Here is a 27,531-nt window from a genome sequence, read left to right as displayed (position 1 = left end):
GCAAGCTATGCCTAATTAATTGTTTAACTTCTTTGCATTACTTTTCTTCTCTTCAGATTTCTTTTCATTCTCTCTCATCTCTTTCTTCTTCTCTATTCGGTCCTTGTCCAGGAAACAATGGAGGCCGTGCTCTTCAACGAAGAAAAGGAAAGAGAAGCATGCATCAAGACCATCAAGCTAATGATGGCAAGAAAACATACCAAAAGAAAAATGAGCTGTGGCTAGGATGCTTACCAAATGTGGTTAGATTTGGTGAAGCTATCTTGAGCCTTTCATGCTCAAAATGGAAGAAGAAGATTCGGCCAGCTAAGGGAGATTCTTGGAGCATGGCTTGTCTTCGAATCTGACCAACCACCACAAGGAGTAGCTAGAGTGGCGAAGTGATGGTTGGAGGCAGAGTTTGAAGCAGATGAAGTCATCATCATCATGAGGCATCAAGGGCCAGAAATCCATCTTGGAGAGCAAGCCAAGGATGGAGAGCCCGGATTGATGAAGGTTGATGATCAAGAAAGGACTAGAGGTAATTGCATGTTGGTTAATGCATGGTTATCTCTTCTCTCTCTGTGTGGCCGAACCGGTTTGTTGAAGGAGGAAGAAAGTTGGTTCGGTTTTTTGCTTCAAGTGTGGAGGCTTTCCTGTTTCTTTAAAAAGGGGGAACAACCACTGTTTGAAGCAAGGAGAGAAAAAGGAGAAAATTTGAGAGTGCAAGGCACAGAGTTCTCAGAGCTACCTGAGCTAACAGATTTCTCTTCTCCTTCAATGTATTCTGTTTAGTATTTTTCTGTTTAATTTTGTCATGTCTTGAGTCTCATGGAAAAAGGCAAATAGTGAGGTTTGTAATGAAAAAGCCATAGAGCGGAAAAAGGCAGAGAGTGCAAAATTAAGAGAAAAAGCCATAGATGTCTTAGAGGTCCTTTGTTCATCTATGTTGTGTATCATGATTCTGTTGGAATCCCCTTGTAAGTTGGGTTAGCACTTTACAAGTTGTAATCTGGTTGATTATAGTGAAATTCCATCATGTTTGTGATGGAGACTGGATGTAGGCTGCACTGCACTTAGCAGCCGAACCAGGATATATCTGGGTGCAAGTTCTTTCTCTTTCTACTCCATTTCTGTTTTCTGCCACACACGAGCAAAAGATAGAATTATCTCGTGCCAAGTGACGAGACGAAACAAAAAGGTCTCGTGGCAAAGGACGAGACAAAACTGAGTTGCTCGTATCCAGTGACGAGCAAGAAACAGAAAAGTCTCTTCAGAAGGACAGCAAGTGTTAGCCTCAAAAAGGGGGCTAAGATTCAACCCCCCCTTCTCTTAGCCACTGAAACCATCAATTGGTATCAGAGCTTGGTCTCAAAGAGATCAAGCTTTGCAGCTTGGAGTAAAAATCCTCATGGGAGAAAACAGTGGCACAAATGTGTTATCATACAATCTGGCTGAAGGTCAATCAAGCAACAGACCTCCCCTCTTCAATGGGAAAAATTATACCTATTGGAAGGAGAGGATGAAGATATTTGTACAAGCTGTGGATTACAGACTTTGGAAGATCATCCTGGAGGGTCCTAAATTTCCAACTACCACAAATGCTCAAGGAGTGGTCTCTCTTAAACCAGAAGCAAGCTGGACCGAGGAAGATAGGAAGAAGGTGGAGTTAAATGCCAAGGCAACCAATCTGCTCAACTGTGCGATCAGCTTTGAGGAGTACCGACGAGTATCACGGTGCACAACGGCAAAGGAAATCTGGGACAAGTTGCAAATCACTCATGAAGGAACTACCATTGTAAAGAAGTCTCGGACAGACATGTTAAACAGGGAATATGAAATGTTTGCAATGAAGGAAGGAGAGTCCATTGATGAACTGTTCGAACGGTTCAACATCATCACTGTTGGCTTAGATGCTCTTGGAATCACACATTCAGAATCTGTGCTAGTGAGAAGAGTGTTGAGATGTCTCACAAAAGAGTGGGAAACAAAAGCCTTAATAATTTCTGAGAGTAGTAATTTAGATTCTATGACACTTGATGATTTGAGAGGAAACTTACTTGCTTTTGAAAATTCCTATTTGAAAAGAGATTCAAAAAAGAAAGGAATTGCTTTTACTTCTGTGACTAACCCTCTGGATAATGAATCCAGTGATAACTCTTCTGAAAATGAGTTTGTGTTATTTGCAAAAAAATTCAGGAAAATGGCAAAGCTCAAAAGCAAAGGCAGCAGCTCCAGGAAGACAAAGAAAGATCTTAGCAAGGTAACCTGTTTCAATTGCAAGGAAATGGGTCATTACAAATCTGATTGTCCCAAGTTGAAAAAGGAAGAGAAGCCGAAAAGGGTGAAGAAGAAGGGACTGATGGCCACATGGGAAGATTTGGAAAATGACTCAAATGATGATGATGAAGAGTCTGAGACCAAATCACAGCACTGTCTTATGGCAAATGAGATAGATCAGGTATCATTTCAAAACTCTAACACTGAAGATCTTCATCTCATGATAGATCACCTTTCTGAAAAAATTAGATGTTTTTTAGCTGAGAATCAAGATCTTGAACAGCAAAATTTCATTCTTAAAGCTGAAAATGATTTCCTCAAAGAAAAACTAAGAGAGGCCGAAACCGCTTGTGATCTTGTGGAAGAAAACAAGCAGTTAAAAGCCCAAGTTAGAAGCTGTGAAAGTGATCATTCTGTTCTTGCATATGTGAATTGTTTTAAACAAAATGAAGAGTTGCTCAAAGAGGTTAATAGACTTAAAGATGACTTAGCCAAGTTCACCCAAAGTTCTGAAAATTTGAACCAAATCTTGGCTAGTCAAAAACCTCTTTATGATAAAGCTGGGTTGGGATTTTATAAATCTGAAAAATCACATCTTGAAAATATTGCCTCATCTTCAAATGATGTAACATATCAAGACCCAACTCACTTTAATAAAACTACAACTCCAAGATTTTGTAGAATGTGCAACCGAAGTGGTCATTTTCCAGTTCAATGCTTCTTTGGTGAAAGAATGATTGGCAACAAAGTTTACAAAGTTGTTTTTGATTACAATGATTTGGGACACAAGAGGTGGTTTAACGTGAAAGGATCCAAGAAAATTTGGATACCTAAGGTCACTTGAGTTTATTTTGCAGGTCTGCCTAGCATCTAAGAAAAAGGAAAATATGTGGTACATGGATAGCGGATGCTCTAGGCATATGACCGGAAAGACAACCTTCTTCATAAAGCTTGATGAATATGATGGAGGACTTGTTACATTTGGTGACGATGCCAAAGGGAAAATAGTGGCTGTTGGGAAAGTTGGTAAAAACTTTTCTTCTTGTATAAATGATGTGCTTCTTGTAAATGGTTTGAAACATAACTTACTTAGTGTTAGTCAACTGTGTGATTTAGGTTTTGATGTTATCTTTAAGAAGTTTGTTTGTTTGGTTGTTTGTGAGAAAACTGGGGATGTTTTATTTGAAGCTAAAAGATGCAATAATGTGTATGGATTAACTCTTGAGGATTTAAAGGAACAAAATGTAACATGTTTCACCTCTCTTGAATCTGAAAAATGGCTTTGGCATAGAAAGTTGGGACATGCTAGCATGTACCAAATTTCTAAACTAGTCAAAAAGAATTTGGTTAGAGGAATTCCGAACATCAAGTTTGATAAGGATCTTACTTGTGATGCTTGCCAATTGGGCAAACAAGTAAAATCCTCTTTTAAATCAAAAGATGGAATCTCAACCAAAAGGCCATTGGAAATGTTACATATTGATCTTTTTGGTCCTACTAGAACTCAAAGTTTGGGAGGTAAACATTATGGTCTTGTTGTGGTTGATGATTACTCTAGATTTGGTTGGGTACTTTTCCTTGCTCATAAGAATGATGCATTTTATGCCTTTTCCACCCTTTGTAAGAAATTTCAAATTGAAAAGGATTTGAAAATTGCCCATTTGAGAAGTGATCATGGAAGAGAATTTGAAAATCAAGATTTTGAAAAATTCTGTGATGACTTAGGGATTTCTCATAATTTCTCATGCCCTAGAACACCCCAACAAAATGGGGTGGTTGAAAGAAGGAATCGAAGCCTTCAAGAAATGACTAGGGCCATGCTATGTGAGAATGAAATTCCTAAATTTTTGTGGGCTGAAGCTGTGAACACAGCATGTTATATTCTGAATAGAACAATCATTAGAAAAGGGCTAAAGAAAACACCTTATGAGCTATGGAAAGGAACCCCTCCAAATCTTAAGTACTTTCATGTTTTTGGATGTAAATGCTTTGTGCTCAATAATAAAGAAAATCTTGGAAAGTTTGATCCAAAATCCTATGAAGGAATGTTTGTTGGATATTCCACCACAAGCAAGGCTTATAGAGTTTATCTCAAAGAACATAGGACAATAGAGGGATCCATACATGTTACCTTTTGTGATTCTAACTTAATTCCCAGTACTGTGATAGATAATGATTCAGATGGAGAAGGAGCTGGAACAAGCAAAGAAATTCCCAAATCTGTCCAGAATGAAGAATCTGCCAGTCCAGTTTTGTCTCGTCAGATTGGAGGAGAAACTTCCGATTTATCTCCTGAGCAGGGACGAGAAACTGAAACAGTGAGACCACCAGAAGATCATCAGAGCTCAACACCTGTCCGAAAGCCTAGAGAATGGAAGTCCATGAGGGGTTATCCTCATGACTTCATCATTGGTGATCCCTCTCAAGGAGTTACAACAAGATCATCCACCAAAAGGCCAACCGAACCAAGCAATCTTGCTCTCTTGTCACAAATAGAGCCCAACAATGTCAAACAAGCTCTTGAGGATCCATCATGGGTCAAAGCAATGCAAGAGGAGCTTGCTCAATTTGATAAGAATAAGGTTTGGACATTGGTACCTCATCCGGATGGTAAGAAGGTAACGGGTACTAAGTGGGTTTTTAAAAAATAAACTTGGTGAGGATGGACAAGTTGTTCGTAACAAGGCTAGATTAGTGGCCCAAGGTTACGATCAAGAAGAGGGTATTGATTTTGATGAATCTTTTGCCCCGGTAGCTAGAATGGAAGCAATTAGGTTGCTTCTTGCCTATGCCGCCCATAAGGGTTTCAAAATGTTTCAAATGGATGTTAAGTGTGCTTTCCTTAATGGTTTTATTGATAGGGAAGTGTATGTGGCTCAACCCCCCGGTTTTGAACATCAAGAATTTCCAAATCATGTTTTTAAATTAACTAAGGCTCTTTATGGTCTTAGATAAGCTCCAAGAGCTTGGTATGAGAGGCTTAGTGCCTTTTTGTTGGAAAATCATTTTCAAAGGGGAACCACCGACACTACCTTATTCATTAAGACATCTAATGATGATATCCTTCTTGTTCAAGTTTATGTTGATGACATTGTATTTGGTTCGGCCAATGTTTCCTTGTGTGAAGAGTTTGGAAAACTCATGACTAGTGAGTTTGAGATGAATGGGAGAGCTTACATTCTTTCTTGGCCTCCAAATTAAGCAAACTCCTAGTGGCATTTTTATTCATCAAGGAAAGTATGCAAAAGAACTTATCAAAAAGTTTGGCCTAGAAAATTCCAAATCAATGGGCACTCCTATGCATCCCAATACTAAACTTGAAAAGGATGATGATGGCCAAGATGTGGATGAAACAAGGTATATAGGAATGATAGGTTCACTCATGTACCTTACCTCCTCTAGACCTGATATAGTCCAAAGTGTGGGTGTATGTTCAAGGTTTCAATCACATCCAAAAGAATCCCACCTTACGGCTGTTAAACGCATCATTAGATACATTAAAGGAACTTGTAATTATGGATTATGGTATCCTAAATCTGATGACTTTTGTGCAGTAGGGTTTTGTGATGCAGATTATGCGGGAGACCGGGTGGATAGGAGGAGCACCTCCGGCATGTGTTGCTTCCTTGGAAGCTCACTCAACATGTGGTCAAGCAAGAAACAAGCCACAGTGGCTTTATCCACTGCTGAAGCCGAATATGTTTTCGCATCTGCTTGTTGTTCACAATTAATTTGGTTAAAAACACAATTAGAAGATTACAAATTAAAAATCAATAGTATACCCTTATTTTGTGATAATATGAGTGCTATCAACATTTCAAAAAATCCTGTTCTGCACTCAAGAACTAAGCACATTGAAATAAAATATCATTTCATTAGAGAACATGTGCAAAAGGGTACTATTGATATTCAATTTGTAAAATCTGAAGACCAAATTGCTGATATTTTTACAAAACCTCTCTGTGAAGACAGATTCTGTTCATTGAGAAAAAGTTTGGGAATGTTTGATTTGAGTTTTATTGAAAATATGTGAAGTTGTGACTCTGTTCTGTTTTGCTCGTAGGTTTGGACGAGATAAAAATAAATGGCACAATGGAAGAGCTGTGGTCAAGGGGGAGGCAACGCAGAATTCAAAATTTTATGGGCCCCACCAAAATTCCCTGACCCCACAATAACAGTTTTTGATAGTTTCCCATTTTGTTTGAAAAATATATCCACAAAATCTCTTGATTGTCTTATCATATCTTTTGGAAGAAGCATAAGTCAAATCAAAATCCCTCTCTTTCAACTAATCCCTTGATATAAGGAAACCATCTTTTCAAACTTTTGGAAACCAACCTAGTCATTAATTACCCACCTTGTGCATTAACTATCTCATATTCTCCTTTCATTCTACATTTATTCCATCCATCCTCTCTCACACAATTCGGTTCAATTCACTCTCTCATCCTCTACCCTTTCAATCTCATTATCATGAACAAAAAGGACACACCCGAAAAGAGCACTGAGAAGTTTAAGGGCATTGCTTTGAATGATACCAAGAAACCAGCAAATTTGGATTCATGGGATTTCAAGAAAAGGTTTCATAAGCCACATTCCCACTATGATCCATCTAGGTTCGACTCATGTGCTTCCCATGAATTCCACAATGAAGTTCTGAAAGAACGCGATCTCTGTGCTACTTATCTAGTCAGCCTAGACTCACTCTCCAACAAAGGGATCAATATCTCCTCTCTGTTTGATGATCTTCAATGGACCCCTCTGCTTCACATCCGGAAGCCAGTTTATCCATGTTTAGTCCGTGAGTTCTACGCCAACATGAGACTTATTGATGGCACAATCCACTCATATGTGAAGAAGAGTCATATCACTCTTGATACTGGAACCATTGGAATGGCTCTAGGTTACAAAGAAGAAGGACCAAGAGCATTCATGTCTAAGAAATGGGATTTACAGGTTGGAATCACCTACCAGATGGCTTTAAATCACACCTGCGAAGGTCTCTCCAAAATGGATGATACGGCACCAACTCTCAAAGAACTTGGTCCAGATAAGACAATTCTTCTTTATAAGATCATATCTCATGTTCTCATACCACAAAGTGGTTCACGCCATCGGGTAACAGTGTCTGACTTTCTTGTCCTTTTTGCTCTCGTTACTTCATCTCAAATATCATTTGCATACCTTATGATAAGGCACATGTGGAAATCTGTCAAGAGTTCAAAAAGGCCTAATCTTCCATATGGGATGTTTCTCACCTGCATCTTTGAATATTTTGGAGTTGATCTAACAAATGAAGATGTCGAGAATAAGGTTTCATTCATAAAAGAGGAAGGAGATGGTAACCAGAATGCTGATTCTGAATCAAGAGTACTATCTATCTGATGTCTTATGTGAATTCTGGTGTTATTTGGTTCATGATTGAACTTCTAAATTGATTGTATCAATACTGTGATATACTTTTGCTATGTTATCTTGAACCTTTTGTTATGATTTGTTCAGGTGCCCCTTTGATGACAAAAGGGGGAGGAAATTTAGGTTCCAAAAGAAAAATTGAAAATGGAACGAAACAGGGGCTGGAAGGAAACAGGGGTTGAAATTTTCATTTTTTGAAAATTCATGATTACCCTTGTTCAAAGAAAGCATGTTGATTGCATATGATCATTGTTGTTTGAAATACATTTGTTTATACATGTTGATTGTATATGGTCATTGCTGTTCGAACTTGCTTGAACTATATTTGTTTATCATGATTAGTCAATTTTAGCATTTGGTTGATAATGATGATGCATGGCTGATTGATTCTTCATAGATAAACTGGTTGGTTTAAAAATTTATTTTTGGCAGTTTCTTTAATTGGGTAACATATCAAAACTGCTTTGTTTTTGTATTCAAATATCTTTCATTATGTTGTTTTTGCTCTGATAGGAAAAATATTTGAAAAATATTTGGATATCTTTTTGTATGAAAAGTTTGAGCAGTAAATCAGTTATGATATCAAATGAGTTTTGATTATCAATTAAAACTGCTCATAAATCAAGCAATTTAGCATTATAAAATCTGCTAAATAACATTGTTACTTGAAGCTTGATTTAAATGTTACAGGTTTATGCTTCCCTTGGTAAAATAGCATATATTGAGGGGGAGCCATGTGACATTTTGAAAGGGGGAGAAATTCAAATCAAAGGGAGTATTACTTACTCAAATTTTAATTTCTTTCCATTTCAATTTTAATAATGTTTGTCATCAAGGGGGAGATTGATGAGTTTGGAAAACTCTAAAGATAATACTTGTGATGACTAAAACATTATTAAAATAAATAATTGCAAAATTATTAATCTGACTTTCATTTAACATTTTTTGATTAATAATTTTGTTGCAGATTTTGTGTTGGGCCGAGAAAGGAGTTTCTGACTTAAGCCCAACAATTAGCCTTGATGCATGCATTATATCATGAGGCTGAAATTTTATATTAATGGGCCAGAATAAATAATAATGTTGCAAGCCCAATGCTCTATTGTTTGCTTTCCATGCTTGATCCGTTACACAATTTTATCAGGAAAGCAAATGCTTATTAAATGGGCCAGCCTTGATCATTCTGTCACAAGCCCAAAATCATACTAAAGAGAATAGCTTCCATGCCTGGTCCGAAATAAAAGAAAAATGAAAGCATAATGCTTCCAACGGAACCAAGCTTTAACAAAGTGATGGATTTCAAAATCTATTACATTGTTAATTAATGCATGGGGAACATGAGAGAGAAAATACAGCTGAATTGATTGATGGGTGTTATGTCAAACACGCCACTCTATGCTAAGGGAAGTAAAAGCAAGCTATGCCTAATTAATTGTTTAACTTCTTTGCATTACTTTTCTTCTCTTCAGATTTCTTTTCATTCTCTCTCATCTCTTTCTTCTTCTCTATTCGGTCCTTGTCCAGGAAACAATGGAGGCCGTGCTCTTCAACGAAGAAAAGGAAGAGAAGCATGCATCAAGACCATCAAGCTAATGATGGCAAGAAAACATACCAAAAGAAAAATGAGCTGTGGCTAGGATGCTTACCAAATGTGGTTAGATTTGGTGAAGCTATCTTGAGCCTTTCATGCTCAAAATGGAAGAAGAAGATTCGGCCAGCTAAGGGAGATTCTTGGAGCATGGCTTGTCTTCGAATCTGACCAACCACCACAAGGAGTAGCTAGAGTGGCGAAGTGATGGTTGGAGGCAGAGTTTGAAGCAGATGAAGTCATCATCATCATGAGGCATCAAGGGCCAGAAATCCATCTTGGAGAGCAAGCCAAGGATGGAGAGCCCGGATTGATGAAGGTTGATGATCAAGAAAGGACTAGAGGTAATTGCATGTTGGTTAATGCATGGTTATCTCTTCTCTCTTTGTGTGGCCGAACCGGTTTGTTGAAGGAGGAAGAAAGTTGGTTCGGTTTTTTGCTTCAAGTGTGGAGGCTTTCCTGTTTCTTTAAAAAGGGGGAACAACCACTGTTTGAAGCAAGGAGAGAAAAAGGAGAAAATTTGAGAGTGCAAGGCACAGAGTTCTCAGAGCTACCTGAGCTAACAGATTTCTCTTCTCCTTCAATGTATTCTGTTTAGTATTTTTCTGTTTAATTTTGTCATGTCTTGAGTCTCATGGAAAAAGGCAAACAGTGAGGTTTGTAATGAAAAAGCCATAGAGCGGAAAAAGGCAGAGAGTGCAAAATTAAGAGAAAAAGCCATAGATGTCTTAGAGGTCCTTTGTTCATCTATGTTGTGTATCATGATTCTGTTGGAATCCCCTTGTAAGTTGGGTTAGCACTTTACAAGTTGTAATCTGGTTGATTATAGTGAAATTCCATCATGTTTGTGATGGAGACTGGATGTAGGCTACACTGCACTTAGCAGCCGAACCAGGATATATCTGGGTGCAAGTTCTTTCTCTTTCTACTCCATTTCTGTTTTCTGCCACACACGAGCAAAAGATAGAATTATCTCGTGCCAAGTGACGAGACGAAACAAAAAGGTCTCGTGGCAAAGGACGAGACAAAACTGAGTTGCTCGTATCCAGTGACGAGCAAGAAACAGAAAAGTCTCTTCAGAAGGACAGCAAGTGTTAGCCTCAAAAAGGGGGCTAAGATTCAACCCCCCCTTCTCTTAGCCACTGAAACCATCAATCAACAACCGTACATCACTCAAGCAATCATACAACCACATCCACAAGACAAACATAATCACAGAAATATATTTTTGCATCAATATCTATTTATAACAACTCTGTAATATAAAAAAGATTTTAAGAAAAACCCTACCTCGACACGCTGAAACCACAACCCAACCGCCACACAGAATTTCTTTCGTCTCGATCTAAAATCCATGACAGCTTTAGATCATAGCCCCGCACACTTTCGCAACAGCATAAACAGCTCTAATTCACAATATGCAACATCGGTTACTAAATCCCAAGAACATTAATATCACAAAGGCTTTAATATACGTAACAGAACACTAATGCAGGGGTTTTCGAAACACACTTACTTATTGAAATGACAAAACGAAGCAGCGGCGGTCTCTAAACCGGTTCGGTGGCAGCCACCACAAAGAGCAGCGGCTACTGAATTCTAACAATGACAACTGAAATTAACATGCAATGACATTAAAACTTCTGGAATCTCAACATAAGCGAAGGTCAAACCCAAAACCCTTACCGGCAGTGCGTTCTTTGGCGACAGAGGCGGCGGTGGTTCTCGGAACGGCGGTGCACAGCGGGTCAGCGTCCTTTTCCTCCTCTGACAGTGACACCTACGGTGGCCACCTCCCTGTCCTCTCCCATTCCCGTTCGAGCTCACTCTCCCGACAAACCCAACGGCGGTAGCGGCGGCTCAACATCTCGGCGACAAAATCTCCATCATCAAAGACGATTCAGCAGCGAAGGCTTCGCGGTGAGGGCGCGATTGGGCGCGATGGCAGCGTGCGGTTCCCTCCTTCGTCTCTCTCTCTCTCTCTCTCTCTCTCTCTCTCTCTCTCTCTCTCTCTCTCGCCTCAGATATGATTCGCGACGGCAACTTCGAGGTAGGTCAGCGGCGACGCATGGCGCAGTGGCGACGACTTCTTCCTTGGCTCCCTTGTGCGGCGGTTTGGGCTGGATGGATGGTAAACAGCGACGATGAAGCACGAGAACGGCGGCGAGGACCCTCTAGCGGTGCCTCTCTTCGGGAGTGGCAGCGACAACGGCGTGGGGCTTCGGCGGTGAGGCGTGGCGGCTACAGCTCCTCCCTCCAGCTTGACGACGGCGTGACAGCGGCCCACACCCTACCGGCGACGTATCTCCCTTCTCGGATCTCTCCTCCATGTATGTGAATGCGTTTATTTTATGTGTGTATGATTGGGAAGGCAGAAAGAGTGAGGAGGGGAGGGTTGGGGCTGCGCAGGTGAAGAGGAGAGAGAGGCGGTGAGGATAGAATTAGGGTTAAGGGCAATTTAGTCATTTTACTAAAATAGGGGTAGTAGAGTAATTGAAAACCAATTTTAATTCAATAAAATTATCTTTAAAAAAATATTATTTAATCCTAAATTTACAAATTAATTTCAATGAAATATTCTAATTAAAGGATTAGATATAATAAAATTAATTTTCTTTGTTTATAAGAATTAAAGTGTTAAATCCCAAAATCTAAATTATTTAAACCAAATCATATAAAGTTCTTATTATTTTACATTTGCTAAATTTTATAATTTAAATATAGAAAATAATTCAATAATTATAAAATCAGATAGAACCTTAAATTATTTTAAACTCAATTAATCAAAATTTGTTTTAACTGTCTTTAATAGAATAATTTCAGGGATTAAAATACTTAATGATAAATAAATCTAAATTAGCTCTTAATAAGATCTTCTAAAATTTTTAGGTCTTACAGAACCCGCCAGGCTGGCCTGCGTAATTCGCCAAAAAAGGCGGGTCGAACTGAAAATTTGAAACCACCATAATTAAAAAGTCCGCCAAACTTGCACCGTCTAATTCGCAAATTTTGGCGGGGTGGAACGAGCTTTCCCAGTGGGCCCGTCTACTTTTTTTAAAAATTGAAGACGTTCTAAGTTATAATTTGGATTATATTTTATGTTCGATTGATTAGAGACTTGAAGATGTTTAATTATATGTATTGGACAATGTTTGTTTTATTTTTGACAATATTAATTTTATTATTTTGTTTCAAAAAACCTGATTGATGATTATGTTTATTATATATTTAAAATTATAAAAATTTTAATGTTTGTGAATTTAAAAATAATTTTTTTATATCTTTAAAAAATAATAAATTTATTAAAATAGTTATAAAATTATATATGATTTAATATTTAATATTTAATATTTTTTCTTCTTGGAGTTTGCATGTTATGAGAGTATACTAAACTATGAATGGTGAATTTCGGAGTAACATAGTGCTGTGAGAGACTGAGAGGTTTGATTGTAGAATATTTTATATTAATTTATATTATTTATACAGTATTAGAATATGGTGTATACTCCTATGATGACATCTTTACATGAAAATAGTATTATGAACTATTGAATGAATTGATAAAGTTGATTAAATATATTTGATTAATCATCTAAAAATTCACAATGTCATCTTTATATAAAGATGTCTTCACGTGAGTATTCCCCTTAGAATATTCTACATTACCTCTATAAAATAATGTTCAAAGTCTTAAAGAAGCAGCGTTAGTTACAGAGGGAAAGCAATAATTTTCAAATGGTGGCTATTCACTGCTGGTCCATATTTTCCTGGATCGATCTTACACAACAACTTACTACTACTTATTAAGAGTTTTTTTTTTTTTTTTTAAGACAAAAAATTAGGAGAGTTGGTAATAATTTGACTTCATGTTCAAGATTTGAAGACCAATAAACCACGTTCAAAAAGCTAAGATGATTTAATGAACAGAAAGGTCAATACACACATTAAAAATCATACTATTTTCTTAGAACGACTTTGAATAAAGCTTCATTAAATTTCTCATATTACATTTCATCGTTTGTATATGAAAAGTAGAGTTTGCAATAAAATTATATATTTTGGAGACGCATGATCACAACCGGTACTTATACCAACTTATTATAACGCATCATAACTTGACCTACAACAAATCATAACATGTTTTTTCCTCTAATTTGTGGTTTTATGTTTCTTTATTTCTCGCCTACATTCAACAGATTTGTTCATACTACTCTTTATGTGATAATAATAAATAAATACCTTTCGAAAAAGACAATAATAAATAAATAAATCAGTTGGTAAAAAGAAAAAAAACAACAACATTTCTCTGCTGCATGTTTGGAACAAATTAAAGAGACGTATATACCTACCGTTTTATTTTAATAGGATAAATGAAAACTTAATTTTAATTATTATTTCTTAAGAAATTAGATAATATTACACATTATACATAATAATTATTTTTGGTGTCATGCTATATATATAATCAACTAATTAGTGTACAGAAATGCGTATTTAATATTTAAAAATATTATAATTATATTACTATAGAAAAGTTTTATTATTCAACATTGAAATATTTGGTTATTGTACTACGATAAATTTAATTATTTTGAAAACTAATAATTTATTAAAAGAATATATGAAATAATATATATATTAATCGACAAAAATATATGGGGACTGATTTTTAATATACAGAAAAACTTTTTTTTTAGAGTTATGTTTAAGATTATTATTACTACACTTTTCATTTTACAAAATATGTAATTATCAAATAATATATATTGTTATAATACTAATTGATCCTAATTGATCCAAAGCGTTGGAAGAGACTCGAAAAGTGAGCACAAAGTATTGATCGGAAACAAACGGACGGCGACCTTTAGACGGAGCGTGGCGGCGCGTGCAGTGATTTCCGGCGACGAGGCTGAACTCGTTGAACTTGCAACGACAAGATGAAGGCGGTGGTCAAGACGGTGACGAACCAAAGCGTCAGAAAAAGAACGAAAAAAGAGATTAAAAAAAACTGTCAGAAGAAAAAAAACAAAGAACTATAAACAAATTTTCACTGAAAAAAAAACCTAATTATATTCTAACATATATAATTTCAAATTTTGAATAAATAAATAAATAATATGTATAAAAATTACCATATTTAATTAAAAAAATAATTTACCCTTTTTAATATCATTTAATCACTTCTACGGCATTGCATTTGCATGAATCTAAATTCTCTAAGCAACTCCCAAATGCTGTATGTCACTGTCACAAGCCAAACAAGTGTCAACGTCACTGTTTTTCTCTCCATACATAATATGTGAATATGTGATATGTCATATGTGTGATATTATCTGATATATGTGATTAATTATTATGGTTGAAAGCTTTTTGCTATGCATATCAAAGACTCAACTAACACACACATTCGGAGTTAGACATTTATAATTTATAAAATAGGATGAGAAATGGTCCAATTCAATTTAAATAAAATGCAAAGTTCTCTAAGAAATAATTTGACCCAGAAATTAAAATAGGGAATCTAGATATTATTAAAAACAAAACAAACAAAAAATAAAAATCATGATTTCCAAATACTTATACGAACACAAACTCATTACCTATTTATGTGGTCTCAATAGTCTTATCTATTGTATTCAAAGTTTGATAAATTTAGTTTAATTAAGGCTGTGTTATTGTTCCTGAAATTGGGACAAGAATTAGAAAATTAAGACGGTTGATAATTATTAATTAAAAATTAAAATTAAAATTATAATTTTAAAATATATAGAATTTTAGTTTTTTTAATATTTTTATAAAGTGAGACATAAATAATTAAAATCTTTTGGAATGAAAATTTAAACATTAACAATATTTTTTTAAAAAAATACTCTAATTTAATTTTTTAAAATTTAAATTTATTTATTAATTTTATATTTATCTTAAATTAAATATAATACTGATCATATATAATTCAGTCTTATATATTTTATACTAAATATAATATAAAAATTTAATTTAATATCTATTTTTTAATTTTTATTTTTTAATTTTTATTTTTTAGTCTCAATTTCTCTTTCACGCAATCTAAGATTTTAGACAATGAATAATAAATTCTCATGGTATTAAAAAAAATAATAATAAACTACCATTTTTATCCATAAAAACGGAAAACGTTCACATATCTTTTCATAAAAGACAAAAATTATCATTTGTATTTATAAAAAATGACTTTTATAAAAAAAAATTACCTAAACCTTAAAAAATTAAATAAAATTTCTAAACTTTCCTTCTCTCCACCACTACTACCATAATCTCTTCCCTCTTTCTCTCTCTCTCTCTCAATGTTCTCAACTACTCCAATCCCAAATTCTGCCACCACTTTTTTCCTTAACTACTACGCACCATCATTGGTACCATTACCATCACCACCACCGCTATCACTACCTTTCCTCCTCCTTCCACCCCTTCCACTCCGATCTCATCCGCAGGCTCCACTTCTTCCTCACCTTCCACCTCTTCTGAAACTCCAACCTCGCCGCCTCCTCCCGTACCAACTTTGAAAGGAGCTGGGAGAGTTTGAAGAAAATCATTAATCATCAAAGATCAAGTCACTGAAAACTTCAAGCAATTGGTGTAAGAAGAAAACCCATCAACCTTCTTATCCACCTCATCACCATTCACATTCACATTACCACTCACTGAGTTATGTGATAAAATACCCAAAAGCCTTCAATAAAACTTTGATTGACAACCCTCTCTTCTTTTTCATATTGCAGATATGAAATTCACCACCTTTCTTCACCTGGGCAATCAAACAAACACGTTTCATGCTCTTATTCTTGTGCCTTGACAGGAAACAGTGCTCAAGATCCTTTGCAGCTTTTCAAATATCCACTTTTAAAAGGGACAGTGATTCCTTCACAACCTGAATGGAATTGAAGAAGGACTAAACTGGATCATTCTCAGACACCATTTTTCGATAAATCATTGAAAAAATCACAACCTTTAAGTGTGTCTACAAATCTGAATCCGGTTCTCTAGAACTCGATCCGAATCATCGAATGGTGAAAGTAAAGATGCATAATGCAGAAGCCTCTTCACACGCTTTATGGATTTTGTTAGGGTGTTGATTTCTGAGGCCAAATAGTTAAGCTTGATGGTGATGGAAGAAAGCAAAGATGATTATGCTGGTGATGGTAGTGCTGGTGTTGTTGAATCACGACCGACACCAATAGCAGAGTGTATGGCAAAGAGATTATGGTGACGGTTGAGAAGGAGGGCGAGACAGTGGTACTAAATGGCAATGTAGTCGATGTTGGGATTGGATCGTTGATAATAGATAGAAAGAGGGGGAGAGGGGAAGGGAGGGAAACAATGGTTATAGCGGTGGAAAGAAGCGTAGTTTAAAAACTTTACTTAATTTTTTAGGATTTGGATAATTTTACTTGCAAAAATAATTTTTTATGGATACAAATGGTAATTTTTGTTTTTTATAGATAAATATATCAAAATTTTTAATTTTTATAGATAGAAATAGTAATTTATTAAAAAAAAATCAACTTTTATGTTTCCCTTTCTATTATTTTTTTAGTTACCTATATGACGACGATCTTATATAAAATATTTCTTCCTTTTAAAAAAAATTCCAAACAGATAAATTGTTTTAAAATTTTTATCAATAAAATCCATGCATGATTTGTTGCCATTTTTCAAAAGTTAGAAGAGGCTTTATTTATTGAACTCCATAAAGGGATATTCCTTACACACGGATAGCATCCCTCGTAATGAGGGAAAGAATCCCTTCTTCGTAAATAAGTACATCTTGGAGGGTATTTCCGTAACTTAGAGCCCACCAAACACAAGCTTTCACTTTATATCAAAACCAGAAGATCTAAACCGTTAAACCTACATCGATGACCATCCAACGGTCCATATTTCGATTTTGACCAAGGTACAAATTTTGAAGCTGGAATGATTGGGGTTTGATCGAGGTTTGACCGTAGAAAATTCAAAAAATTAATAAAAAATAAAAATTCTTTTTTCATTAACAAAACACAAAAGGCTCACCTGCGAAGCTCTCTGTCTGTACCTAAAAGGAGAGAGAGAGAGAGAATCTAGAGAGAGAAAATCTAGTAAGAAAGGAAGAGAGAGAGAGAGAGAGAGAAACGAAGGGAGGGAGATTCATAAGATTGTGTTGTGTTGGTGTTGTTTTGTGATTTGGTTTGTTACATTTTCTGTTGTTTCATTTTCCTAGCTTCTCTCAATTTTTTTAATTAAATATTTCAGTTATTTTGTTTGGTTTTGGGAAATTTGGGATTATTGGAACTTAGGGTAAGAAAGGGGGAGAGAGAAAGTTTGAGATTTCTCTCCCTCTTCCTTCTCTTTGTTTGGTTGTATAATTATAATTTTCTCTTTTTCTTTGGGGAAAAGGTTTCTATTTTTTTTTTCTCAGGGGTTTGATTTGAGGGATTTATTAGGGTTTGGATTTGTTTTGGGGTTGTGTGGGATTGGAATAAAAATCTGCAACCATGAATATGATGAGAAGGTTGAAGAGCATTGCTTCTGGCAGGACATCCATTTCTTCAGATCCTGTAAGATACACATTTCTATTTTAAATCCCACAAATTTTTATGTTGTTGAGAATCTAGATTTAGATTGGGTTAATGTGATGAGCATGTCCATTGTTTGAGGCTTCAAGGGGATTACTTTTTTTTTTTTTTGGTAACAAATGTCTAATTAATGCATGTTGTGTCAGGCGTAACATTTTTTGTGTGTGGTGTTTTCCCCTCTATTTATTTTTTAATTACATTATCTGCGATATTTTTTGTTCCATTTTATTTGTGAAATTTAGTTATTGTGTCAATCATTTTCAGCTCCCCTTTGATAATTTATGCTCATATGCATTTCTTACAATTTTCCCATCTTCTCTGGTTATTGAGGATTGTGAATTTGTGATAATTGTTTCTGAGACATAGGTGGTTTATTCTCAAGCTTTATTTATTTATTTATTTTGTGGTCTTGATCTGATATGAACACAACTTTGTTGTCTATGTAACCACCTATTCAATGAAGTCCTCTCATTTTCTGAATTGTGCTAACAGAAGCTTTGTGTATGTTTGGCATGGTTAAGTTGTTGGAAGTGTAATTTTGCAGAGATTTTGTGATATTGAAGTCTTTTATTCTGATTTCTAAGCACAAATAATGTGTTTTGCCTTTTAAGGCAATAGATTGGTAGCTTTGTTAACATCAAAAGATACTTTTGCTTTAAACCTATTAGTTACATTGCATTGTTTATGGAATGTCGTGCTCTCAAATTAATTATGACGAGGATGACGTATTGTGAACTTTGATAAGTGATTGGTTATTGAAACTTATCTTTCCCATGAGACACCTCGGTAAAGTTCCATGTTGAGGTTTCTATAAGGTTCAAATTCGTTCATTTCAGGGAGGTGATTCTAGCACGAAAAGAGCTAAGTTTGATCAGGAAACCACAGGGAAAGTCAATGATGAATCGATTACCATAGACAAAGGCGGCCAAGATCAGGAAGATTTTGTAGATGCACAAATGGGGGATGCTGTTGGCACATCAGATGTATCTTCGGTAGCCAAAAATGAAAAGTCAGGTTTTGATCAACTTCCGAAAGAATTGCATGATATGAAAATCGCTGATGAGAAAAGGAAAAAGAACAATGAGAAGGTATTGTTATCGTTTCCTCTTCTTCTTTAGTTAAATTTGATCCATGTTTTGGTCGTAGCTGTGATACTTTACAAATGTTAGATTTTCATATTCATTGCAAATAGCTTGCTTTCTTTTTAACATTTCATGAACCGAGTTCCATCTATTAGTGACTTCAGTGATATATTTGCTATGTGCAGGATGTAGAAGCAACTGTAGTGAGTGGTAATGGAACAGAAACAGGTCAAATAATTACAACTGCTATTGGTGGCCGAGATGGACAACCAAAGCAGGTGATTACTTTATTCTTGTTGCAGCTTAATGAGATCATTTATTTTAAATTGGCTAATTTAATTTGCATGTCTATATGCAAATATATAATAATGCAACTGATACAGCTTATTAATGGCTTATGCAAAATATAGTACCTTTATTAACTCATTTCTTTTGGCTCAGACAATATCGTACATGGCTGAACGCGTGGTTGGAACTGGTTCTTTTGGAGTTGTTTTTCAGGTATTCATCTCTTTGTTGCTGTTTTTTACAAAATTATGGTTGCCCTCTACTTTACCATTCTAGCATTGTTAATTACTCAATAGCTTATGAACAATACTTCCTTTATGTTGTAGGCTAAGTGCCTCGAGACTGGTGAACCGGTTGCCATAAAGAAGGTTTTGCAAGACAAGAGATATAAGAATAGGGAACTTCAGGTTATGCGCATGCTTGAGCATCCTAATGTTGTGCGACTAAAGCACTGTTTCTTTTCAACTACGGATAAGGATGAGTTGTACCTCAACCTGGTTTTGGAGTATGTTCCCGAAACTGTTTACAAGGTTTCAAAGCAGTTTATTAGGATGCACCAATATATGCCTATCATTAATGTGCAACTTTATACATATCAGGTAAGTGTTAAAATTATGAGTTGATTGATATATATGTATTATTATCTTGTATTGATTATTCAGGCATGCGCCTCTCTTGTAGATATGCCGTGCATTGAATTATTTACATGAAGTCATTGGCGTCTGTCATCGTGACATCAAGCCCCAGAATTTATTGGTAAGATTTTGTCTTTTAATTTCTGTTTATTTGGTCCTTTTTAAGTTTCCATAATGTCAACAACTTTGGTTTCACGAAAAACACTTGAGGGTTGAGACTGCTTAGAACTTGTTTCTATAGTATAAATGCATTTTGGACTGACATATCAATTATTATGTATATTATAGGTCAATCCTCAGACCCATGAGTTGAAGATATGCGATTTTGGTAGTGCAAAGATGTTGGTATGTTCCTTTTGCTTGTGAATTTTTTATTACCTTATGACAACACGGACGTTATCTTATGAAATATTGCATGTTTTAGGTGCCTGGTGAACCCAACATATCATACATATGCTCGAGGTATTATAGGGCTCCAGAACTTATATTTGGGGCAACTGAATACACAACTGCTATTGATATGTGGTCTGTCGGTTGTGTTTTGGCTGAGCTCCTTCTAGGACAGGTGAGCATATGTGCAAGACTTTTTTTCTCCTCATTTTTAAGAATAACATCGACCTATATAACCAGAAAGAACATTCAATTAGCTTAGTTTAAGTTCTATGAACTTGTAATATGGAAACTTATCCACATTTCATTGTCGCAGCCATTGTTTCCAGGAGAGAGTGGGGTTGATCAGTTAGTAGAGATCATTAAGGTACAACCTGTTGTCATCTTTTGTTACCTTCCATCTCCTTTTGCTTTATAAGCTTTACCGTAAAAGTTTGATTCTCTTTTTCTTTTCCCAATCTGTTCTCTTGTTATGTATTACAGATCTTGGGAACACCTACCAGGGAAGAAATAAGGTGCATGAATCCCAACTACAATGAATTCAAGTTTCCTCAGATTAAAGCGCACCCGTGGCACAAGGTTAGTGGTTCTTTCCTCTGCCTGTCTCCTTGTTACTTCCTCTGTTTCAAAATAAACGTTGGACATATTGGTACATACAAAAAAATGTATCATGAAGTAAATTGCATCCCTGATGCACTAATTTGTTTAGGTATTGATTTGTCCAAAGTGGCATTTTTATTAAACCAGAGGGAGTATATATAAACGATAAATGATATATGCTTCAAGTTGTATCTTACCCAATTAGTAACAACAGGTTTTCAACAAGAAACTGCCACCTGAAGCAGTGGATCTTGTGTCAAGGCTACTTCAATATTCACCAAATCTACGTTGCACTGCGGTAAGAAAGTTATTTTGGTTTGGAAATTTTACCTTTTTTTTCTAGATTGCATATTCAGTAACCTTAGTTTTATAACTATCTCTATTTCAAAATAAATGTCACTCTTACTAAATTAATACATTGAACAATGTTAATGCATGAGTTTTCAATGAACATGCATACTACCAAAGAGGGAAACCTTTCTTGCATGTGATATTTATTTGTGTTGCAAATTGTTCTTATATTCTGCCATCAGCTAAGTTGCATAAGAGTTAGGGAAATAATTGTTTGTTGTTTCCAGTTGGCTGCATGTGCACACCCATTCTTCGATGATCTACGGGACCCGAATACATGCCTGCCAAATGGGCGACCGCTGCCGCCGTTGTTCAATTTCACTGAAGCAGGTAAGATTTTATGGTCAGGTCAACATATGTGAATTATTTTTATTTTATTTATTTGTTCATCGCGGATGCTTAGTTAGGAAGTAAACAATGCAGAACTGGCAAATGCACCTGATGAGTTGCGTCAACGTCTCATTCCCGAGCATGCGAGGAGTTCGAGCTGATTATAGCCTGTGACGAAACAGAAAAAATCCGTAGGGCATTGTAAATGGAGGCTTTTTGGATGAGAATAGAGGAAATTACCTTCACCAGCAATGTTTGCACACCACAACCCTCCAATTCAGTTGATGAGCCTGCACAAAATGTGACCATGCAAACTTGATAGGAAAACCCCTAACATTGTAGCAATCTCTTCTATCAAGGAACATGAAACATGAATGCAGGTGAATATACCAAAAGGATGAGAAAAGTGGCAGTTCATAATGGTGTTGCAATCATTTTTAGTAGTTTGTGTTTTTGGTGTAAGCCACATCCTGTGGAAGTTGTTGTGTTCTCTCTTACTATCTTGTAATCATGATGTTACCATATAGTTCACCTAAAAATGATTGTTTTATTTCTTAATTGGAACCAAGTTGGAAGAACCCTAAGTTGAGTAGGTACCTTTTTTTATGCTTAATATTATATCTACCAATATTCTTTTTCTAAATGGAAAATGGTCAATAATTCTTTTTGAAGTGATGTTTTATTGCAAGTTAGGATAGAATTTATGAAAAACTTTAGCATTGTATATTAAAGTCATTCAATTATTAACTTAGAATGTAAGAGATGGAAATGGAAGAATAATTATAGCTAATAAAAATACATATCCGATGCCTTGAGTGTAAGATGGGTAAAGGTTAGTGCTTGATTTAGACTATAATAAATGTTCTTACCGTGTGATGAGGAAAATCTTTAGTCTCACTTGATGAATTCGTTATATTCATATTTTAACATTAATATATGCAATTAATCTCTCTTCAATTGCAGCAGTACTTATACTGTTATACATAATGCACATTGAGTTAAATTTTGTTATAATTAAAGAATGATTAGCTCCAACACCCCCAAAAGAGAAACGAGAAGAAAAAGCAGACATGAATATTAAGAAATTAAAATAAGAAAAAGAGGAGCTCAGTCGAACTTCTAATCATCGAATAGATGAGACGTGAAGGACCCTCCATCACAAGTTCTTGTCGTCATGGCTCCAAATGCACCAGCCGGGAATCGAACCCGGGTCTGTACCGTGGCAGGGTACTATTCTACCACTAGACCACTGGTGCTTGATGTGCATTATCCTATTATTCTTTTATTGTGTTCAATGTAAGAATCAAATAAAGACATTTTCTTTTAAAAATATTATTGAGTAAAATAATTAGAATGGTTCTTAACATTTCATTCTTGTAGTCATATTAGTGAGACTGGAAACTGTTATAACCCAGAAAAAAGCTCACAAATGAACAAAAATAATGGAGTGTAGGCAGAAAATTAGCGTATAACGAACATGATTGATGTTCAAAAATTTAAAAGACTAATTTGATTGAACGGTAATTTAAGAGGACCAATTTGATTAATAAATAAAATTTCAGAAGTAATCACAATTTACTCAAAGATTATTGGAGGATCACACATAAGCCGTTAGTAACTAATGAATTAATGATAGATGGTGAGAAGAAAGATAACGAACCATGAATAACATTAATATTATGTTACAAAATTTATATTTTATAGCATTTAGTTGGTAATGAAGAGATATTTTTGTAGTTGAGCCATGAATCGCTGTCTGGACAAGACAAGATTCGAATATTAGAATTGATCCTAAATTATACTAAGGATCCGTTTGAAAAGTTTTAAAAGTAATTTTTTTGAGTTTTTGACTTATGAAAAGTAGTAGTATTAATGTCTGGCGCAATTTTCAAAATTATATTGCGATTTTTTAAGAATTTATTTAGAAACTTATAGAGAAGTTAAAAAAAAATGACTTCTCTTATAATAATACTATTTTTTTTAACACATTTATATAAAATAAGTATTTTTAGTTAGATAGCGTTTGTTTTGAAATACTGAGATAGAGATTGAGAGACTGAGACTCAATATTATGTTTGTTGGTTCAGGATTGATACTAAACTTTCTGTCTCTATCTCTAAAATTTCAGTGTTTCAGTACCTCTAAAAAGTAGGGATACATGGGACTAAAATTTTTAGAGATGGAGACTAAAATTTTAATAACATTTTATACCTAAAATACCTTCATTTCAATTAATTAATTCCAATTTTACCTTTTGTGTAAATTAAATTAGAGTTTCATTCTTGTTTCAATTTCTGTCTCCCACTTTGCACCAAACAGAATACTGAGATTTATTTCAATCTCTGTCTCTTAATCTCTGTCTCTCAGTCTCAGTCTTTTCATATCTGTCTCTCCACCAAACGCTACCTTAAAGTTAAAAAATCAAACACAAAATTAATTATTTATAAGCTACTTTTAATATAAACATTTATTGTTTAAATTTTTTTTAAAAAAATTTAATTAAGTTGTTTACCCAATCTGAACCTAAATCAATTCTCTTTACTACTATTTGAAGGTTGATTTTTTTTTTTTTTTTTGAGTTGGAGTTAATTTAATTAATGCATTTTTTCTTATTGTTAAATGTAATAATTTAAACTAGCAATCTAATAAATTTTAAAATTATGACTGTTGCTATAAATAATGAATTAGTCTCATTTGTCCAACTACAGTCTTTGAAAACAAAACCAACAATCCACAGCTAACGCCAACTTCCAACAACTCTCCTAATGGTTTAAGGTAGGAGCAGCATAAATTGAATTGTCCACATCTACCATATGCTTACATGTGTTGCCAACCTTAACTAACGTATAAATGTGCAAGTACCAAGAAAAGTCCCACTTTAAAAAAGTTGTCGCACAAGAAATTAAAAGTATGAAAATTAAAAAAATTAGGAGCTCAGATGCACTTGCCTTTCAATCCCATGGATCAGAATTGTGATGGACCCACCATTCACAAGTAAATTTTCATCACCGCCCCAAGGATACTTGCACCAGCCGGGAATCGAACCGGGGTCTGTACCGTGGCAGGGTACTATTCTACCACTAGACCACTGGTGCTTTTTTGATTGGTTTTGTGACACATAGATATATATTATCTGTAAAAATTTATATTCAAAAGTTCAATCAATTTAAAAATAATTGAGTTATATTATTTTAATAAACATATAACAAATATTAAAAGAGCACCAACAATACAAATATATACTCGTATGAATCCAAAGTTAACTTTCTTCCTTTCACAATCAAATAAAGCCCTTCCTATTGAAGGGGTTGGGTTACGAATTAGGATTTTATAGGTTAAGTTTTTTCAAACGATCTGAAAAAAAACATAATGCTTGTGATAATCAAAATGATAATATAAAGACAAAAATTAACCTAACCAATTCTGATAACCATTAATGTAGATTAACAAATACATATAAAGTTATAAATTAATAATAAAAAATATATATGTATATATATATATATGGGAGTACCACTAATCCTTTTATTTTTCTTTATTATTATTTATTTATATATGCATGATACACTCTGTAATAAAATATATATAGGAACTACAAATTCATCAAGAGTATAGTCCTTTATTTTCTTAATTCCCTAGAGAAATTAGTTTTTCCATTTTTTTTTGTGCTCTAAGAACAAGCAAAATATATTGCTCCATTTCATATATTATTTGTCACGACAATAAACATGTTGTCCAAAATAATAAGAAAACTCTATTTATTAATGTGACAAATAATATATGAAGCAGAATAACAAATTTATTTTATTATTCTAGGAGCACCTAATAAAGAAGAACAATTCTTGTCTCATCAGTCAAACAGTCATCAATCATTATCATGCGACAAGAAAGAATTGTTGAGGATGATGATTTTCTATTGTTATTTGCTCTAGAAACATCATCTTGGATTTTATCTTATGAGTTGATGATTTCACATGGGAATTGAGTTCCTAAGTTAATGGAAACTTTCCATTTTCCAGTTTCTCTTGCTCCCATTATGAACCACACTTTGTTCTCGGGGTGTAAATTTTCGAACCGGACCGAAAATTACCGCAGAATCGAACCGAATTCTACAACAACCGATTAGAAAACCGAAAAAACCGGTTTTTTTTGTTTTTTTCGAACTAAACCGATCGGTTTGGTTCGGTTTTCGGTTGCCTTTGCTAAAACCGAACCGAACCGGACCGAACCGAAGAAGGAGGGTTCAGTGGAGTGTGATTTTACCAAGTTGCCCCTTAACCTAGGTATAAAAAGGAAAATCAGAAAAAAAACCTAGCTTTCTTCTTCCCCTTTCTTCTTCAGCCGCGAACCCTGCCTACCCTATACTCACATACCCAGTCGGCCAGTCACCCACACCTCTCTCCCCCATTCTTCGAAGGTTCCATGGTTCCACCTCCGAACTCCATATTTGAGAGAAGGAGAGGCTGAGGGAGACAGAGAACTCGCCAATCGTCGCTCGAAGCCTCGAGGTCGTTCATCATCGCCGTCGAAGGGTCGCCGTCGCAGGGTCGCCGAGCAACATAGCCAAAGCCGAGCACTCGAGCAAGACTCCAGTGGCCGAGCCGCCGAACAACCAGTCCCTCTCCTGCAAAAACCCAAAACGAAACAGAACTATGTCTTCGTCAGAGGTTAGATTTTGTGTTTGGTTATTTGTATTGTTAATTTGTTATGTGAGTTTCTGATTGTATGTTTAGTGATTTGGAAGACTTATTTAAAAATATATAGAGTTAATGAACAGAAAAAATAAAATTCTGGAGTTGTTAGATCTGAGAAAATGTTGCTGTGTTGAATATATACAAATGTTTAGTGATTTAATTTTTAGTTAATGTTGCTGTGTTGTTTTTGTTAACTACTAGTGAGTCTCTTTGATTGCTCTTTCTTGTTCTTGTGATACTGAAGTACTGATCATTGGCTTATTTGTATTGTTATGTGAGTTTCTGATTGTATGTTTAGTGATTTGGAAGACTTATCTAAAAATATACATAGTTAATGAACATAAAAAATGAAGTTATGGAGTTGTTAGATCTGAGAAAATGTTGCTGTGTTGAATGTGTCTTCTTTTTGGGGGTGAATCAGCAACCTCTTATTCTTGGTGATAACCATAAGTTGCAGGTGATTCCTTCATTTATCATTTGTTTGATTAAGCTGCTAACCATGTGGTGAACTGCCTTTTCATGTTGCCTTTTACATGATAAAATAAATATTGAGTTTTAATATATTAGTTAAATGTTACTTAAAGATGCTGAAAAGAGACCATGATATCTAATGCAAATATTGGTAAACTATTTATGACTTTGCCAGTACTATTAAGTGATATGACAGTGATGTATGATGAATAACTAAAATAGTTCGATTGTGTTAACAGCAGTGCTTAAAACTTGTTTTAGGTTTGTACTTGTAGGCATATGATGTGCATAAGCCTTTCTATTATCTAATAATACTTTTTTACCCATTTCTTGGTATTACATAGTTATGCTTATTAAATTCTAAAACTCAAGCAACTTATTATATGAGAAGTGTGGTTAACGTAAACAGAGAAAAAGATTAAAAAAAGAAGGTAGTTTCTTGTTGGAATGGTTATCAGATATCAGTTATCACACATAAAATGTTGGCAGTTTAGATATCACTTAAAAGAGAATGAATTTATTTTAAAAATCTTATGACATTTATTTATTACTTTTTATGTGTGATGGATATCTTTGCATCTCTGTTCTGTCTTACCAAAGGTCTACTTTTTGTTCACTTTTCTGCTTCATCTAGCAGTACTAGTTGCTGATGTTGTATGCATATTTTCTTTAACTCTGCACTTTTGTCAAGTGGATTCATTGGTGGAAGGTATTGGTTTATTTTAAATAGAGGTTGTTTATTTTATTGGTGGAAGGTATTGATATCAACCAAATTTATTTTCTTTGTTAATATATAACTAATTGAGGAGCTTATTGAAGAGTTTGAGAAACTTGAAT

The 27,531-nt window shown here is 34.8% G+C and overlaps 1 protein-coding gene and 3 non-coding genes across 4 annotated transcripts; 1 reads left to right on the top strand and 3 right to left on the bottom strand.

Annotated features, from left to right (window-relative positions):
• Positions 1-16,897: 16,897 nt before the first annotated feature.
• LOC130960455 (shaggy-related protein kinase theta-like) lies at positions 16,898-22,200 on the top strand. Its single transcript, XM_057885851.1, has 13 exons — positions 16,898-17,835; positions 18,690-18,941; positions 19,121-19,213; positions 19,377-19,436; positions 19,550-19,822; positions 19,905-19,979; positions 20,147-20,203; positions 20,283-20,423; positions 20,565-20,615; positions 20,732-20,827; positions 21,063-21,146; positions 21,427-21,529; positions 21,623-22,200. The coding sequence occupies exons 1-13, from the start codon at positions 17,773-17,775 to the stop codon at positions 21,688-21,690; spliced, it is 1,416 nt and encodes a 471-aa protein (XP_057741834.1). The 5' UTR covers positions 16,898-17,772; the 3' UTR covers positions 21,691-22,200.
• Positions 22,201-22,714: 514 nt separating this feature from the next.
• TRNAG-GCC (transfer RNA glycine (anticodon GCC)) lies at positions 22,715-22,785 on the bottom strand. Its single transcript has one exon. It is a non-coding gene; the product is annotated as a tRNA-Gly (tRNA).
• A 1,674-nt stretch (positions 22,786-24,459) lies between these two features.
• LOC130964694 (small nucleolar RNA snoR114) lies at positions 24,460-24,543 on the bottom strand. Its single transcript, XR_009080779.1, has one exon. It is a non-coding gene; the product is annotated as a small nucleolar RNA snoR114 (small nucleolar RNA).
• Positions 24,544-24,553: 10 nt separating this feature from the next.
• TRNAG-GCC (transfer RNA glycine (anticodon GCC)) lies at positions 24,554-24,624 on the bottom strand. Its single transcript has one exon. It is a non-coding gene; the product is annotated as a tRNA-Gly (tRNA).
• Positions 24,625-27,531: the final 2,907 nt, after the last annotated feature.

This window comes from Arachis stenosperma, chromosome 2, assembly GCF_014773155.1.
Source record: "Arachis stenosperma cultivar V10309 chromosome 2, arast.V10309.gnm1.PFL2, whole genome shotgun sequence".
In the NCBI taxonomy this organism is placed as follows: Eukaryota; Viridiplantae; Streptophyta; class Magnoliopsida; order Fabales; family Fabaceae; genus Arachis; species Arachis stenosperma.
This window is presented reverse-complemented; position numbering and strand designations above follow the sequence as displayed.